This window comes from Crinia signifera, chromosome 1 (genome assembly GCF_055691185.1).
Source record: "Crinia signifera chromosome 1, ASM5569118v1, whole genome shotgun sequence".
In the NCBI taxonomy this organism is placed as follows: domain Eukaryota; kingdom Metazoa; phylum Chordata; class Amphibia; order Anura; family Myobatrachidae; genus Crinia; species Crinia signifera.
In genome coordinates, this window is record NC_139217.1 from 241,661,114 (window position 1) to 241,679,341 (window position 18,228).

Consider the following 18,228-nt stretch of genomic DNA (forward strand, 5'->3'; position numbering starts at 1 on the left):
CGAAACACTGCCATCTGCTGGCAGCGAGTGAAACTACTTCTCTTACACACATAGAGAAACGCAGTGGCAATCACAAGGTAGCAGACTAGCTTTCAAAGCTTTTGCTTTGAGAAGGCTTAGCTAGTGTATCATATTTAAATGCATACAATAAATATACCATGATGTCACGTTAAATATGTGGATTATTCACATACTGGTCTTGCATGTATTAGACGTGTGCAAGCCTTTTAGAAAATAGAACTGTGCTGAAAGAATATTGAAACATATAAAACATATACCTCTCTGCTCCACTGATTTGGTAATCACAGATTTGCATTGTATACATTGGTCCTTATTCAGATCTGATCGCAGTACAAATTTGTTCTCAAAATGGGCAAAACCATGTGCACTGCAGGTGGGGCAGATGTAACATGTATAGAGAGAGTTAGATTTGTGTGAGTTATTTTCTTTCTGTGCAGGGAAAATACTGGCTGCATTATTTTTACACTGCAATTTAGATTTCAGTTTCAACACACCCTACCCAAATTTATCTCTCTCTGCAGATGTTACATTTGCCCCACCTGTAGTGCACATGGTTTTGCCCATTTTGAGAACAAATTTGTACTGCGATCAGATCTGAATAAGGGCCATTAACCATGGTGTAAATGTTTCATTACTTATGTTGCTACAAAATGGACAGCTAATGAATTTGGCATATTGACTTCCATAATTAAGCAATCAGTTTTCTTCAAAGTCCTTAAAGCTGTTGGGACATGGCTCCATGGTTACTGCTACACCCATGCCACTGCACCCTACTGGCATTTCTGTCACTTCTATCCACTCATTACTTTCTGGGCAGTAACATTCCACAGATGATAGAAATACTTCTGCATTGAAACCACCTGTGAAAACAAACACATACACATGAAAAATAGTGGCATTTTTATGAACTGTTTAGTTAGTATTGAGTTACATCTCTAACTGAAAAAGAATATATAAAATTCACAGTAACTTGATAGCATGATTTCACTAGCTACATTACTACATACACCTTTTTAGTTCCGGGTAGGACCCCCTTTTTTACCATTGATTCAACATGTTTCTGGTACTTTAGAGATACCAGGCCAGAATCAGGTTAGAACGCAGGGCTGCATGGTCTGGGTGTGCTGCCGAAAAACCAGGTGGATCCCAGCAATTGAGAGGGAGGGTGCTGACATCAGCAGCAGCCACGATCGCCCCACGGTCACCGCAGTACTAAGTCAGTTTTGACTTACGGTCATTGCCAGCACTGGCGAATGTAGAACTGTGCTAATGGGTGGTCCCAGATTCAACTAATGCTATAATAGGGCAGGGACTGCTGGCAAAAAGGGGTGTGGTCTCATAGAAAGGGGAGTAGCTAAGTGGGGATGCCGCTCCTGCAAGCCACTCCCCCGTTATACATGTAACAGTTTCCATTTCCTTGTTCCGCTGGGGATAAAACAAACCTGCTTAATTACATAAATGTACATGTATTGTAGAGATTGCATCATGTGCCATGAAAGACAGATGGCAGCTTTACTCCCGCCCACTTGCCGATCGGCTTCCGCTGGCTCTGCTGCGGCGCCGCGCTCCAGCTCATTTCAGTCAGCTGCACAGCAGCAGCAGGCAGCAGCACAGGCGGGGCAGGCAGCTGGCGGATGACTCCCTGGAGGGGCAGGAGAGCCATGTGGCCGCCATGTCCAGTGCAGTTGCACGGCTCGTCCCCCTGTAAAAATGTCCCTGTCCAGCCAGTGCAGTTGGTGCAGGCGGCTCAGCGCTCAAAAACATGAGCATAGCCACTTCTGCCATAGAGTGCCCCAATGTTAGCAGCCGGGTCTAATGGGTTGTCCATTGCACCCCCAGACCATCCCTTAGATTTGCCTATTATTGCCAGATGACTGGGATTCTCTGGTAGACCTGCCATGCTGATCTATGGTCCCAGGATTTCTGGCAACTGGGAATCAGGAAGGACGCAGTGTTTGGTGTTCCTGGCTATTTAAGCAGCTGGTATTTTGTGCTTATACGTGCAGATGCTATGCAGTGGTTGCTTTAAAATAACCATGGACTGGTCATTTTGCAGTAATGTGATTGGCCCATGTTTCTTTTATAAAGCGGTTAGTCCTGTGCTTCATTGTTGGTAATAATTTCCTCCTAGAGTTTATGACCAAGTTCCTGGCTGCTGATATGATGTCTTGTTGTTTATATCCTATCCATACTTTCAGCGTTATTCCTCTCAGCTAAGTGCCTACATCTATGTATACATTATACAGGGCTTGCCCAAAATAATATACTTTATTGCCGCTACTTTATTAGAGGTTGTCGTTTTTAATTGTATTCATTTCCCTTGCTTTGCTTTGTACAAGACAATTGGCCTGATTTGTATGTTCGCAGCCTTACGAACAGGTAAAAAGCCTGGGCGAATGTTTCCTCCTCCCTGGGACCCATATCTCATTGCTTGCATGTGAGAGGATGTGTTCCCTAACACATCTCCTCGCATGCGGCCAAATGGGAGGTAAATCATTCATGGTCGCACACCATCGGTGGTTCCCTCCCTTTCGGTAATAAAAGTCAGTCTAAACCGATTTTTATTCCGGCTGCAGATCGCTAAAAAGGGGGCAGGCGTTTCAACACTGGCTGTTCCCCTGCTTCTGTCTCCCTGCCTGCTCCCTCCTTGAGCGAACAGCTTGGCAAGTGGGAAACTCACAGAGCCGATGGCTTCTGACGTTTGAACATGTGCATAATTACGCCTGCACGTGCGTAAACCTCCCACACTAGGATACGGAGCCAAATTTGGGCCAGGATGTATGTATCTGAATCGCCCCACTATACATTATTAGTGCTGAATTGTATTTATTTCCCTGGTTGTGGAAGCTACCAATATTTTGAGAGAATCCTGTTATTCCTAAAAGGATTATTCCTCTGCCATATTGGAATAATCCTGCATAAATTCTCCAACAATATTCTGCAATCTCCAACCGATTATATATATACACCTACTGCCTGGAGGTTTAAGAACCGGTGGAATCCTAAGTGCCAGTGTGTGTATAAAACACTAAGGGAACAACAGGTGGTTGCTATAGGCATAAAACCTGTAAATGTATGTGATTGTTGTGATCCCCCCCCCCCACTCTGAGTGCCTATGTATGGATGCAAAACTAGATCATACAGAAATCTTAGATCTGAGCCTGGGAAATGTGAAGAGGAAGCTGGAAACCACCTTAATTAAGGAGAGTAAAATATGGTGGGAGACGGTAATCCTGGAACTAACAGAACCGTTTGAAGATCAATCTGATTATAAAGAGTATGAGGAAAGAATAGAGAAAAATCTTAAAAAGACAGAAAAAACCCTAATAGATCGGAAAATAAAAAAAATTGCTCGGGACAATAAGATAGAACACCAGGAGGACGAAATAGAAGATGAGGAAGAAAAGGTAACCTACACTCTACCTGCAATGGAAGAAATAGAACTCCAAAAAAGAGAAAGAAACAGGTAGGGAGAGGGAGGATGTGAAAAGATGATGAACTGAGAAAAATATGGAAATCAACAAGAAATTACCGAAATGAATATAGATATAATAACCAAGAAAGGAGAGAAGATGACGGAGATAGAAATAGAAGATGGAGAAGACAAAGAGCAAGAAGTCCAAACCCGTATATGCGAAGATGGCAACAAAAAGAGGATCAAAACAATAGGGAATACCATCGACAAAATAATGAAGCGAAAATATACTCCAGATGAGATCACCAATAGAAGAACATCCTGGTATAGAGAAAAATGGACTCCATTGAGAACATCAAATAGATATACACCCCTATCCAGAAATGAAGACAGAATTCATTTTTTAGGGAAAGGCAAGTACAACAGAAACAGAAGACTTCAGAATGCACAAAGAAAGGTATCACACAGAGGCGGTGCAAATAAGATAAAGGAAGAAAAGAACGAAACTCGAAAGAGTCAAAATATTCAACATCAGTACACACACTTTATCTACAACAGAAATATCTGTACTACAAAAGGGCCTGAAATATGCCCCAACTGCGAAAATTGACAAGCTGCAGACCGTTGATGTCCACAAATTCACACGAAAATTGTGTTTGAAAAAAATCTTTTTTCTCAGGGTAGACGAGATACAGATTATACCAGAGGATCTGGAAGTAACAAGATTCAGACCAAAATCCATCTTTTTTCCAACACACATTAAGGGCAACTTCATCGAAACATTTTGTAGGGTGGTTCAAGATGAAATCTGAAAGATTCCAGATAAAGGAGCCAAGTTTAATAAGATCTGTGACAGAATGAGAATGTTGTGATTAAACTGGCAGAAGGGGGGGGGGATCTTCATCATGGACAAATCCTGGTATGTAACAGAAACATTGAAACATCTAGAAGATGCTAACACCTACAGAAAATTACAAGTGAATCCAATGGAAAATATTCAGAAGAAACTATCAGGATTCCAGAATAGATATAAAGAAAAGAAAATCTTGGATAAAAAAACATACAAATTTATTTGCAACAAAGAACCAACCATCCCAGTAATTTATCTATTACTGAAGGTGCACAAAACTACATTACATCCACCAGGAAGACCAGTCATTGCCGGAATAAGTTCACCAACCGTGAACCTTTCAGAATTCATCGACCATTTCCTACAACCCTTGGTGGTCCAGAACAAGTCACATCTAAAGGATACGAAAGACCTTCTGAACCTTATACCTACCATTCCGTGGGAGAAAGAACACTTTATGGTCACCGCTGACGTAAAGTCTCTTTATACAATTATTGAACATGGTCTAGGAACAAATGCGGTTAAGAAATGTCTAGAAGATAGTGAATTAGAAAAAGGGCTAAAAAAATTTTGGTGGAGGGAGTTGACTTTATTTTACACAATAATCACTTCCTATTCAAAGGAAATTTTTACATACAGAAGGTAGTAACAGCCATGGGCACCAGATTCGCTCCAAGTTATGCCAATATCTTCATGGGGCAATGGGAAAAGGAGAATATTTGGAGTAACAACCCATTTGGAGTGAATCTGGTGTCCTGGTCCCGCTACATTGATGACATCCTCTTTTTCTGGAGCGGAGACAGAAGAACTAGAGAGGGTCTTCACCTACCTCAATAACAACAAAATGCAACATAGAACTAACCTTCAACATCAGTAAATTATGGGTAGATTTCCTGGATAAAAACATTTCAGAAACCAACTGACAGTCAATCATATATATTAAGGGATATTTGTCACCATGACCAGTGGCTACGTGCAATACCAGGAGGTCAGTTGAAGAGACTTAGGCAAAACTGTACAGCGAAGAACACCTTTATAGAGCAGGCCATCAATATGGCTGAGAAATTTATCGAGAGTGGGTATGACCCTGAAAACATCAAAGACCTAGTCAAAAAAACTAAGGAAATCGACCGAAAAGGAGCTTCTAATCGACAAAGAAGCAAAAAGTAACACAATACGAGACAACAAATTTGAATGATCATTTATAACAAGCTATAATATGCAACATAAAAATATAGAAAAAATCTTTAGGAAACATTGGTCAATCCTAAAAAAATCCCCAGTGTTGGGTGAACATTTGCAATCAGCCCCCAAATTCATCTAAAGATGAGTACAAACTATTGCGACAAAAATAGTAAAGAGTGCATTACCACAGAAAAAATCAATTCTAACAAAAGGCTTCTATAGATGCGGCCTATGTAAATTGCAGAGGAGTCCCAAGTAAAGGACAGAAGAAGAAAGATACTGTCAAAATAAATGGAGAAAGTCAGAAAATGGAAGACTTTATGACATGTAACTCCAAGAACGTAATTTACGCAATTGAGTGTTCATGTAATTTTTATTATATTGGTCGGACCTCTATACCGTAAAAAATAAGATTGGCAGAACATCTAAATAATATCACAAAAGGTTTGGAGTCCCATTCTTTATCTCAACATTTTAAACAGGTCCACAAATCATCCATTAACCATATTGAACAGTTTTTTGCCATGAAGAGTGTAAAAGGAAAAGAAAGGAATCTCCATCTCAGCTTTGGCTAAGGAAGAAATGAGACTCATACATAAATTTAACACTCTAAAACCCAAGGGTCTTAACACAGATTTCGAACTTAAATGGTTTTTATAAACATTCACTTTTTCAAAACAATACCACCTTTTTTACAAATATCACTCTTTTTAAACACAGCCTTTTTATTAAAGTAGCTTTCTGAATTGTATTTTATTGTTAATACGTATAAGTATTACATTTTAACATTTTATTTCTATCTTTTTGTTTTCACGGATCAAACCACCCCCCCCCCCCCCACTATACCTATTGAAGGAAAGAATGGGCAAACTTTGCCCTGAACAAAAATGGCGGCCAGAGAACCAAAACTTTGGAGTCTGTGATCCCCATATAATAGAGGAGCAATGTTATTAAGGAGCCGCCAAGCCTGGAGACAAAATTCCCCCAAAAGAAAGGTGCATTTTGACCAACCAGCGGCACTTGTAAAACTTCCCCATCTGCGCTTAACGGAAGTGGGGCATGCGGGACCAGAAGTTTGGTTACGGCAGTAGCCACACTTAGCTGGAAGAAGGGAGGGGAAAGGAAGTCTGCCGTAGAAGGCAGAAGGGGATAGGCTGAAGTGAGAGAACACCTGTATAGTTAGAAACCCTCAGATCGGGCATCTGAAGTATAAAACCTAGCTCCGGGACCAAAGACCTCAGTGGAGTTTGAAACGTGTTGGTGGGAGCCGGGGACACATGCTGCTACCAAGGTGGATGCAAGTAACATCTGGTGATCGAAGGAGGTATACCGGGACCTGCTGAGACCACCCACTGGACCCTTTAAGTGCCTAAACCCATCTCTTAGGGTAATTGTCCACCTTTATCCTGTATGCTACCTAGCTTTATTTCATTCTATTGTGTACATTTTAATCTTTTTCAATAAATTACTACACTATATTTGGATCCAACGGTGCTTTATCCCCTGTTGCTACCCCTGGTATACACACTTGGGAATGCACGCCCACATACAGGAGAATAAGTGGATCCAAGTACTAGTGACGAGGAGACATTTTATTGCTGACCCCCATGTTGAAAACTGAACCAGAAGTTCGGAGGCGGAGAAGAGGAGATGCTATCTGCTGAGTAGGGATGTATTGTTTTAATACTAACCACCTTTTGCGCCTGGTGGAAGGATCAGACCTTCTTGTGTATTTTATACACATAACCTCTACAGGCATAAAACCTTCCATAGTGGCTCTAGGAGTCTTACTGCAGTTGTGGAGGAGTTTCATAACAAGGCTTCATCAAGTTAAGCTGTCGGTGATGGTGGACTGCATTTATTAAATGTTGCAACAGTGACCTAACTGCATTAAGATCTGCACTTTGATCTGCACTATTAAGGACATGAAAATTATTGTTGTTAGGTCACACTAGTGTCTCTTCCAGGTCAAAACTCTTTTGTAGACAGCAACAGGGTTTCCACCAGAATATCTCTGCATTTTGCACAATCCATTATTCCTTGTGTATTTATAGTTTTTCTAATCCTTTTAGAAAAGCAAACCCTTAACATGATGACGCCTCCACCATGTTTCACACTAGGTATAGCATTTTCACTCTAATGTTCAATATTAGGTTTTTTTAAGCATATGATTTTAAAGTTAAATTCTGATATCTTCAGATCAAAGAATCTAACTGCACATGTTCATACTCATTAGAGCGGCTCCTGTTGATTCTATCGCCATGTGCCATCCCCCACACATTCGTCAGAATGAGGCGCACGCACCCCATTCTGTGGGAAGCCCCTGCAGCAATCTCCCGCGCTGCCCATCTCCCCGCTTGCTGCCAGCTCCCTGTCTCCCTGAAGCAGAGACAAGCATGGAAGCACCCGGTCCCCACTTCCTGTCGCCTTGCTGATGGGATGTGTGAATGAGTGAGCCACTCGCGTGTCCCCGTCCACTGGCCATGCCCCTGCCAGTGCTATGGATATGTCACACTGGTGGGCTGCCTGAAGCTGGCTCTATCTGTAGCTATCATATGCCACTGTGCAAACATTAGCAAGTCTTAGATGTGAGTTTATTTTCAACAAGGCCCTTCTTCTTGACACACTCCCATACAACCTCAATTTATAAAGAGTGCATTTTTATTGTCCCATGCACAATCACCGCCTTCATGGAAGATTATAATTCTTCTACTTTGTTTACAGCTCTTCTCACTTAGACGCTCATGCTCAGAGGACAGCGTGTTCTAGGGAAATTCACTGTTCTATATTTTCTCAGTTTATTTTTTAAATAATGGATTTAACCGTGCTTCAGGGTATATTCAATGCCTTGGAAAATATGCTTGTACCCTTTTATTTATTGATACATTGATAATGACCTTGTCCTGATCTGTTTAGAATGTTATTTTATCTTCATTCTATAAAAATTGCTGGGAAAGGCAATAACTATTCTAGGAAACTGGCAGAGGGCCGGTGTATTTATCTTGTGACACACCTTACTTGCACACAGGCTCCAATACACAATTTGTGACTAATGAAGAAAGTTGTTTACTTTACAGTAAATCTAGTATGGAAATAGGAAAGGGGTAAAAAACTACAGTAATAACTTATTTTCAGTTTTTGTTTCTAAATAATTTTGATTATTATTATATTCTTTTTGTTAGCACATTTTCTAGTACAACGTGTTAATTGGTGGGAATATTTGAAACTCATCATGAATCCATATTATAACACAGCAATGTAAATAAACCATAGGGGCACTAAATATATTGTAGCCATAGTTTATATTTTCCAGAATACAAAACATTCAAATAAATGCTAAAATTAAATAAAAAATTCTTACTTCAAGAGGGTGCCGGATGCCGCTCCGACAGTGGGGATCCCGACTGCCGGTGCTCCAACAGGGGGGATCACAACTCACAGGGGATATTCTCCCTTGTGGGGGTCCATGAACCCCACACAGGGAGAATAGATCCTGTTGCTAGCGTAGTGAGCCACCAGGCCCGCAGCTCGGCGAGTGCAGTGAGCTCGCAAGGGGCTTCTCTGTGCTCACCCCCCTGTCGGAGCACCGACAGTCGGGATCCCAACATAAGGATACGGACTGTCGAAAACCCACACTGACAGATGCGCATACCACACCCCTTCAAGAATGGCGATCTACTTTAGGCAGCATTAGCCAATCAGCATGAGCCAATGTCTTACTGTAATTTATGTTATCCATTCTTTATCTGGGCATTCTAAAAAACTTACCAAGTGCATAAATTTTCCCTTGGTGGAGAGCTAGGCCATGTGCACTCCTTTTATGTTTCATTGGTGCCAAAGACTCCCAGGAATCTCTGTTTATATTGTATCTTTCTACAGAGTTTAGCTGGTTAGTGCCATCATATCCTCCCACAGCATATATATAATTGTCTAAAGTGACAAATCCTGTGATGACAAATAAAGTTATTGTTATTATTATTTAATATTTATCTGTCAACATAAACATGTTAATAGTTCAAAAACCGACATTATACAAACCATGGCACTGACTATCAGATAGACTACTCAGAAAACTTGTGTAGGGATTTTTGAATCGGTGCTCAATTAATTTCGAAGTCAAGGATGTGAATTTCCATTCTGAGAGGACTAAGGTGGCACATGTAATTTCCCTACTGTACAGCTTCCTTGTTTTAGGAGAGAAAAGATTCACTAATCAATGACAGCAGCCTTCAGACAAGTTTCTGACAAATGGAAGCATGTCCTCCACAGAATCAGGTATTCTGCAACTGAGACAAGGCACCAAGTATGTGGGACAATATGTGGTGCAGTTCAGAACCATTGAGTATGAGCTACGCTGGAATAACAAAGCCCTTGATGACCTGATAACTTTATGTATATGGGTAAACCTATGCCATAGATATAGAGTGATGAGGTAACAGTAGCAACACTGTAGATTTAAGCTCATGCCACGTTTCCTGGCTCCTATTGTAGCTCCTGAAGAACCCATGTAGTTCAGGAAATCACTCCTCCTTTACAAATAGAAGTAAAGGAGGTTCAAGAATAAGCTATACTTATACTGTGGCATATCAGGTTACCTTGTTACTGGTTGCCCCAAGCATCTGGGAAACAACAGGGACTAACTGGTGGAGGGTTTTTGAGATCTGGTACATTTCAACACCAAAAGAAAATGATTCCTCACATTTTGTGATCAATATGCTTCTGCTTCTGGAAAATCTCTTTGAACCTCTCAAGGCCTTTTTGGGATTCTGGCACCTATGACAACTTCCTCATGGCAAAGAAAGTTCAGTAATTAAGAATTCCTAGTGTGCCTCTACAGCCATCAGACATTATATGGCTACCACTCGTAGACTTCAGAAGTTATATACAGGTTGATTCCCTCTAAAGGTAGTTAATTCCTTCTATATACTCACAACAGCTAAAAGTCTGACTATCCTAGGTCTTCCATGGCTAAGTAAGCACACTCCAAAATGACATTGGTGTAAACCACAAATCTTTTCAGGGGGGTCGAGTTGTTTAGATTTCGACCATCACCCAAGATGACCTTTACCAGCTCCATATCACCCTTCAGGGATGTGTTTATTAATAAGGCCACTGAAACACTACCCTCTCATCAGGAATGGGACTGCTCTTTTGACCAGTTACCTGGAAAATGCCTCGTTGTGGAAGAGTGTTGCTTGCAGAAACCCAGACCATGTCTGAATATATCAGACCTTAAAAGTGGGTTCATACATGAGTATGTCACACACAGGAGCTAGAATTTTCTTTAAGAAGGATGGGGGTTTAAGACCTTGCATTAATTACCAGTGTCTGAAGGCCATCGCCATTAAGGGTACCCTTACCCTTGGTCTTAAAACTTTTCAATTAGATAAAAGGGTTGAAGATTTTCACCAAGCTTGATCTTAGTGGGACCTACAATCTAATTAGGATCTGGTTTGGGGATAAGTGGAAGACGGCCTTCAAAACTCGTGATAGTCACTTATGAGTATTTGGTCATGCCTTTTGGATCACACACTTTCTGCTTTCTAAAAGAATATGAATAACATCTTTCAAGACCTTTTAAGTACGACCATGGTGGTGTATTTAAATGATATCCTGATATTCTCCAAGGATGTAATGAGTAATCGCCATCATGTACACAGCTGTTGTGGCTGCTATCATTGCACTCACCAAAAAGCTACCATGATAGAAGGGTGTGGCCTTCTTAGGCAGAAGTAGTGTTCACTCGACTGAAGCCATGTTTCAACTTGGTACTCATTCTAAGAAAATGGAACTGTGACCAGTCTTTCTTCCTCTACATTTGGGGTTGGAGCAGTACTTTTACAAAAATATTAAAAGGGTAAATTATACTCTTTAGGAACCTTTCCTCATACCATATGTTTTTGGCTCCAGAGAAAAATTGTGCTGAATTGTTAATAATCCAGCTGGCCTTGCAAGAGTGACAATACCATTTGGTGGGGGGAGATTCTCTGTGACAGTCTATAGCAACCACAGAAAAGCTTCTGCTCCTGATGTTTTCCAGGGAAACGCGTAGAGCCTGAGCCTTTTTATCTACACCCCTGACACCATTATACTCCTAAGGATAACTTCATTTATACAAGCTTCACTGGGAATGGGACTTTTACTCTCCATTTGGTCCACCTCAAGTATCACCAACAAAGAGGATCTGACCAGCGGCAACCACTCCAATTCATACCCAGGTTTACCGGACATGTGACCAGAATTCTTCTATGGTAACAACTTCTATTGGACATCGGCCACATGGTAATACAAATTGCTGCCTATTAATAGAGACATCCCACCCAGTGACCCTAAATATATTCTGGATATAGGAGTATTATGATTGTGTCTTCAGGGTACCATTTAATCTATGAGATTTTTAACTCGTATAATTTTTTATTGCTTAATCTTTATATCTGAATTGTTTAATAAATAATTTTATTGTAAATAAACCATCATCCATATTTTCAAATACTTTGAGAAACATAGCCAGCGCTGGTTCCCTTTATTTTTTTTCTGTTAATCAATGTTAAAGAACTGACAGTCCTTAAACCAGCAGCAGTTAGCAGCACACCTTAATACCACTTTTTAGTCTTCATTCTTTACAAATCTGAATCCTGCTTGCTTTGTACTGTAGTTTAACCATCAAGGTCAAGATTCCTCCAGGGAATTATTTGAGACCCTTGAACATCAAACAAAGTTACTCCACTGGGCACATTCTTCACACTTCCTCAGTCATGCAGGGAACCTAATCCTCAGGTATTAGTGGTGGTCCACTATACAGTACGTTGAGATATCAAGAATTTTGTGTCAGTCTGTTATATCTATGTTTAGCATAACATTTTACAGCACTCTCCCATGGATTCCCTGTTTCTACTACTGATGCCCGATCATTCTTGGAATCACACCCACCATGGACAGAATAGATTATCTAAAGCTGCTTACTTTTGCTCACAGTTTTTCGCATCACCGCCAAAATTGTCTTAAGTCATTATAAATGAGATATTCAGGTTGCACAGGTACCCTAGTGACATTGGTGTCAACTGAAAGATACAATTTACTTCTAAGTTCTGAAGGACTCTATGTAAAAGGTGTTAGGAGCAGCTCTGGTTGCGCGGCTCCGGTAATCCGTGGGCGACGCGCCCCGGCTGTTGCTAGGTGGCCGGGACGCCGTCGCGTCATTCCCTCTGTGCTTCCGCCGGATGCGGGTGCAAGTAGCGCTGCTCTGGCACTTCTGACTCCAAGCGCCCCGGCTGTTGCTAGGCAGCCGGGACGCCGCCGCGTCATCAGCCCCGCACTTCCGCCGGACGTTGACGCGCACTCAGCGGTGTTCTCACAACTCCTTCCGCCCCGGCCGCAACGGTTGCCTAGGCGGCGGGGGACGCCAGGCGGCCGCGGGAAGGCGGGGACAGTCTGCAGCTGATGTGCAGCAGCTGCGGGGGACGCCTTTTTGGCGCCCTATTTAAACTCCCGGACACCACTCTCTGACGCCGGTGATAGTTCTTCCTTGTTTGGTCAGAGTGCTCCCGGTTCCCTGGTTCCTGGTGGTCTTGGCTCCTGTCCTGCTTCTAGCATTCCAGTATCTGTTTCTGCGTTGCTGCTGAGGATTAACCCTTCCCGTTCCGTATCTACCTCTCTCAGATAAGTGGGGGCTATCCTCATCTCATTTGTTCCTGTTCATTCTAGTATTATTTTCATACCATCCTTGAGTATTGTTACTCCTGTATGCCATTTAGTGTTAAGTACCATCTTTTGAGTATTGTTACTCCTGTACATCTGTTATTGTTCTTATACCATCATTTGAGTATTGTTACTTCCACATATCGTTTATTGCTTCAATACCATCTCTGGAGTATTGTTACTCCCAGTGCCTTTAAGTGGCAAGTTCTATGATCTCCTAGTCTAGTGAGTCCTCGCCTGTGGTTATAGTTAGTAGTTCCCCTTGTCCTCCGTTGGCCTTGACGGGCGCGTTGTCACAAGTAAGACCTGGTGGCATCGGGGGCGGAGCCTGACTAACGGGCTCTGTCGAACGCGGCTATTATAGGTGAAGTCTTAGCCCTTGCACGTGTCCGTCAATTCTATCCGGAGGCAACGTAGTTAGGGTTGGCGGGGACTCTACGGATCCTAACAAAAGCTCTGATAGGAGTAACCTGCCTGACTTTGTACCAATTTCTTTCAACAAGAAATCTAATCCTAACTACCTAGTACATTATTTGCAAAATAAGAGGGGAATTCAATTAGCCGTGGTAATTCACCACATGCTAAATGACCACTCAGGGCTATTCAATTTAGCTTTGAAGGCAGTCCACACGCTGCAGTTATCAGGGATTTATCTGGGATTTTTTAGGCTCAAAATGAAATCCACAATAAATGGCTTATTTCGGGTACCATGGCCTTGGTAACACATAGATCCAGTAACTTTTCCTGGATGTATTATAGCACAGATAATTTACAGAGAGAGAATTTTTTTCAAATACTGGCAGGACGCTGATTGACCGGATCAGCATCCGCCCAATCTTTTCAAAATCAGCAGCGATTCGCATCCCGCCGCTTCCAGTCGCTGGTGCCCAGATCCCCACTGCCCACCACAGCAGCTTCCTGGGACAGTGCCGTCTTCCCCATTGGGGTGGGCCCCTAGAATCCTTGGGCCCCTGGTCATTTGCCCATTAAGCCCAATGATGCATGTTCAAGAAAAAGTATAGATCCCAACTGTCACAATTTTGGCATGGGACAAGGTAGACAAGGGTTTATTCTCAAGCTGTGCAGGGCAGGATTTCATTCTGGCTGGGTGGTGAGTATCTGATTGCAGATCTCTTCAAATAAGCAGTCCAGAGATTAGATCTGAATAACCCCCTTCAGCTCTATTGTTTAATGTTTATAGTGTGGCAGGCTCACCAAATAGTGAGCAGGAATCTCATTTGTTAAAAAATATCTGGATTCAGTACAAGCCTAATTTAAGTAGTACTGTACATGTGTAGCAGCATACTAGATCAGGACACATACCTGCACCGCTTCGTCTAGTTCTCATTGGTGCCCGGGGATGCCATCGGTCCTCATCAGGATAATAACACTCCACAGTGTTCAATCGGTTTTCTCCATCAAATCCACCAATTGCATACAAAAGCCCACAACAAGATGCTACTCCAGCACCAATTCGTGCAACTTGCATGGGAGCTACAGATGTCCACTGGTTAACTTCAGGATCGTACCTAAAGTATTGAACAGTGTGTATCACAAAAGAGCCAGGGCAGACATACAGTATACCAACTAAGTCTCTACACGTATTGCCAACTGATGTGCCCAGGAATGGAATCTATAGGATAGGAAACATTTACTTGGATCATTCAGGTGACTCTCAGCAGTCTTGAAGTAGAAATTCGGGTACATGTATATGGGGACAATGTTGAAGTACATTATCTATGAGACAGCACAAAATACTTTAAGTGGCCATATCACATTTTAATGCTCACTGATCATTTAATTCAGAAGCTTTCATCTAAATGTTTACTTGCAGTATCAGATGCTAATTTCCCCATGATAAACTTACAACGAAATGCCACTTTTATTCTTTAATCTGCTCCCTGATTGATAAGATGATAACATTTGATTGGCTTTTGTTTGTTTTTTTGCTGTAGTCTTTATTAAATATATGCATACTGTATATTGAATTTGTATCTATCCCATGTACTTGTAAATTACATGTTTACATTTGCTTATTCACTATATTACAACTTGTTGGGCATTCTCATAATTGTTACATCTCTCTGCAAAACAGTTATTGCATGTTAGGCTTAAGCATAAATTGTATATCTCATAATATTTAGTTTTCAGTAATATTCATTAATACCATTATTAGAGTGAGGTGTTGCCGCAAAAATGGCAACCATTCTGGGCTAGTTACACAGTAACAAGGAGATCATATGGACACATCCCAAGCCTGGCCGGCAGTATCCTCCTTCAAGGTGCGGAATAGCCCTGTGGCTCACTTTAACCGTTTGCTCAGTAAGTTAAAGTTAGAGAAAAAAAAAAAAACATTTTACTGTGTGAAACCACATGGCCTTTTGTAGTTCAACAAGGAAACTAATATCAAGTGAAGATATAGGGGGAAATTTACTAAAGGAAATTTGTAAAAAATAGGTGTATTTGTATTTAGAAATACACTTATTTTTGACATTTACTAGCCCGAAAATATGGCAAATCGTATTCGTATTGATAGCACATCAATACGAATACGAATTGCAATATTATCGGGATAGTAAATGTCAAAAATAAGTGTATTTCTAAATACAAATACACCATAACACTGACAACCCCCTCATTAGGCAGAGCCTAGACCAGTGCCAGAGAATTTGTGCCTTATCTCCCAAAAATGGATAATGGTCCCACAAGGAAGGCATCTGGTCACATAATTGTAACTCCAAATAAATTACAACACTCAGTAGCACAATGATATACACATTACACCGCATATAGTGCCCGTGATTCATATTAGATCACACAGTATTGCCTCTTATGCACATAATGCCCACAGTTGTGCTGCTTATATAAATCTGTTTCTGTTACCAGCAGCTCACGGCCCATGATCCTTAGCAGCTTCTTGCCGTGTGTCCCTCCAGCAGCTTCCCCACCTCTGAGTCCCTCCAGCAGCTTCCCCACCTCTGAGTCCCTCCAGCCCCATCACACCTTGTCTTCAGCATGCACAGAGCCTGCTCCTCTTAAGGTGCCAATACACATTGCGATGCGTTATGGGCTGGATTGCATCACAACACATGCGATTCGCATTGCACGCTGCTGTCGCAGAGTGTATGGGCACCTTTAGTGTCTCTTCTTCACTTCATTGGAGGTGACAACATGACATAACATATGCCATCTTAAGAAGAAGAAGCTGCTGGGACAGGCTTTACAGAATTACTGTTTAGGGCTGTGGTAGAGGTGGAACTCAGTTCCACCTACCATTAGAGGTTCAACCCTGTTCACCCTCACTTTAACCCCTGCCCGCAATGAATGTCATCCTTTCAGCTTTTGATCAATATGATAGATTTCAAAATAGTAAAGGAAATATTTTTGGCTGCTAAGAACATAAAGGAAATGTGGGCTACTGTATATACAAGACACTCTTTTCTTCAGCTGAGCAAAAGCAGAGAACTCACTTGTTACTGTATGTCACACTGACAATAAGATTCACCTGATATGTAACTTTGTGTGCAACAAATAATTCCTCCCACATGGCTCAATATCATGTTTTAAAATAAATGCACAACCAATATAACCAGTTTCCCACAACTGTATGATCATCTATCATAGAATTTACCTTTCGACACTTTTGTGATGGTTCGATCCACTGGAGCCTCCTAAAGCATAAATGACACCATCTAATACGTTTACTCCAACCCTGTTTCTAGCCACACTCATGTGTGCTCTTGCGGTCCACTGATTAATAATTGGATTGAAGCAAGCTACAGAGTTTGAGTCTTCATTTTCCGTAGAGGAATGGTTCCTCCCACCCACGGTATAAAACAGACCACTCACAATGCAAGCTCCCAGACCACTTCTTGGTTCCAGCATGTCGGCAAGTTTGATCCATTCCCCAGTCTGAGGATTATAGGCATCCATAGAGTTCAGAGAGCTATGCAGGTAGCCACCTGCCACATAAATAAGTTGGTTTCCTCGTACTTTGGCTGGTGGTAGAGGCTTGTGTAAGGACATATCTTGGAAAATCTTAGACAGAAACATCCTGCATGTGTTTTCTTTATTCAGGATGGGGCACTGCTTTAGCTGCACTGCTAGAAACTTAGGTGGCAGAGCATAAAGATGAACAGCATTTAATAATAAGGTAAAATACTGTTCTCTGTTGATCAAATCCCACTGCATCCACCTTAAACATGCATTGTATACCTCTGTCTCACAGAGGACATTTAGACTTTCCTGACTGACCAAGTCCAGGAGTTCACAATGATTGAGGTTTAAAAACTCCTCCTCTTTTGTAACCTGAAATTAAAAACAGACATTGCAGGAAAACATATTTCTACAAAAGTGTAACGCTACTGATACTGCTTTCACATTGCAGAAATGGGTAATGACACGGTATTCTTAAATGGGACTTTAAAACGGGTCAGAGCCTTGAGACCTTTCACATTGCAGGTGAAAACCGTTTTAAAAATCATTTAATACCATTCAAACATTCAACCCGTTTAACTCCCAAGGGACACGTTTAAAGCCATTGAAATAGAGCTGTAAAAACGGCTTTAAAACGTGTAGGACTCTGCTTTTTAACCGTGTTGAAATACCGGTTAACTTTAACCGGTAAATCAACTCTGGCACCTTCACACTGCAGCCTTAAACGTTTTAAAATGAAAAAAAAAAAGGCAATATACCGTTTTAAAAGTGCGATGTGAAAGGGGTATAATGCTATGAAGCAAATTTGTAAAATAAAATGATCCTTTAAATAAAGAGCATTCATAAAAACGATGCATGTAGAATAACACTCTCAGTTCCCCATAGTAATGGGAAAATATCTGTGCATATTACTGGAAATGCATAAAACAAGTCTTAATATTAATGCAAACAAGTAAAAGAAATGCATACATACCACAAAAACTGTCCCAGCAGAAAAGTCCCGGTTTTCGGGGACGTTCCCTAATCCTGCCCGGGGCCGGCAGTGTACCGCTGTGGGTGGAGCAGTTTGGAGTCTCCTCCTATCACTTCTTGAGCAGCGCTAAATAGACGTTGTGTGCATGCG

At 41.5% G+C, this 18,228-nt stretch overlaps 1 protein-coding gene across 2 annotated transcripts in view; it reads right to left on the reverse strand.

Annotated features, from left to right (window-relative positions):
• Nucleotides 1-594: 594 nt before the first annotated feature.
• LOC146027522 (kelch-like ECH-associated protein 1A) overlaps nt 595-18,228 on the reverse strand; it is a 73,024-nt gene continuing 55,390 nt past the window's right edge. For both annotated transcript variants that reach the window (XM_083158268.1, XM_083158267.1), the window contains 4 exons: nt 16,801-17,477; nt 14,493-14,698; nt 9,240-9,416; nt 595-881 (listed from right to left, as the gene is read on the reverse strand). In XM_083158268.1, coding sequence (XP_083014394.1) covers nt 718-881; nt 9,240-9,416; nt 14,493-14,698; nt 16,801-17,477 — 1,224 coding nt within the window. In that variant the 3' untranslated portion in view covers nt 595-717. The remainder of the gene's footprint in view (nt 882-9,239; nt 9,417-14,492; nt 14,699-16,800; nt 17,478-18,228) is intronic.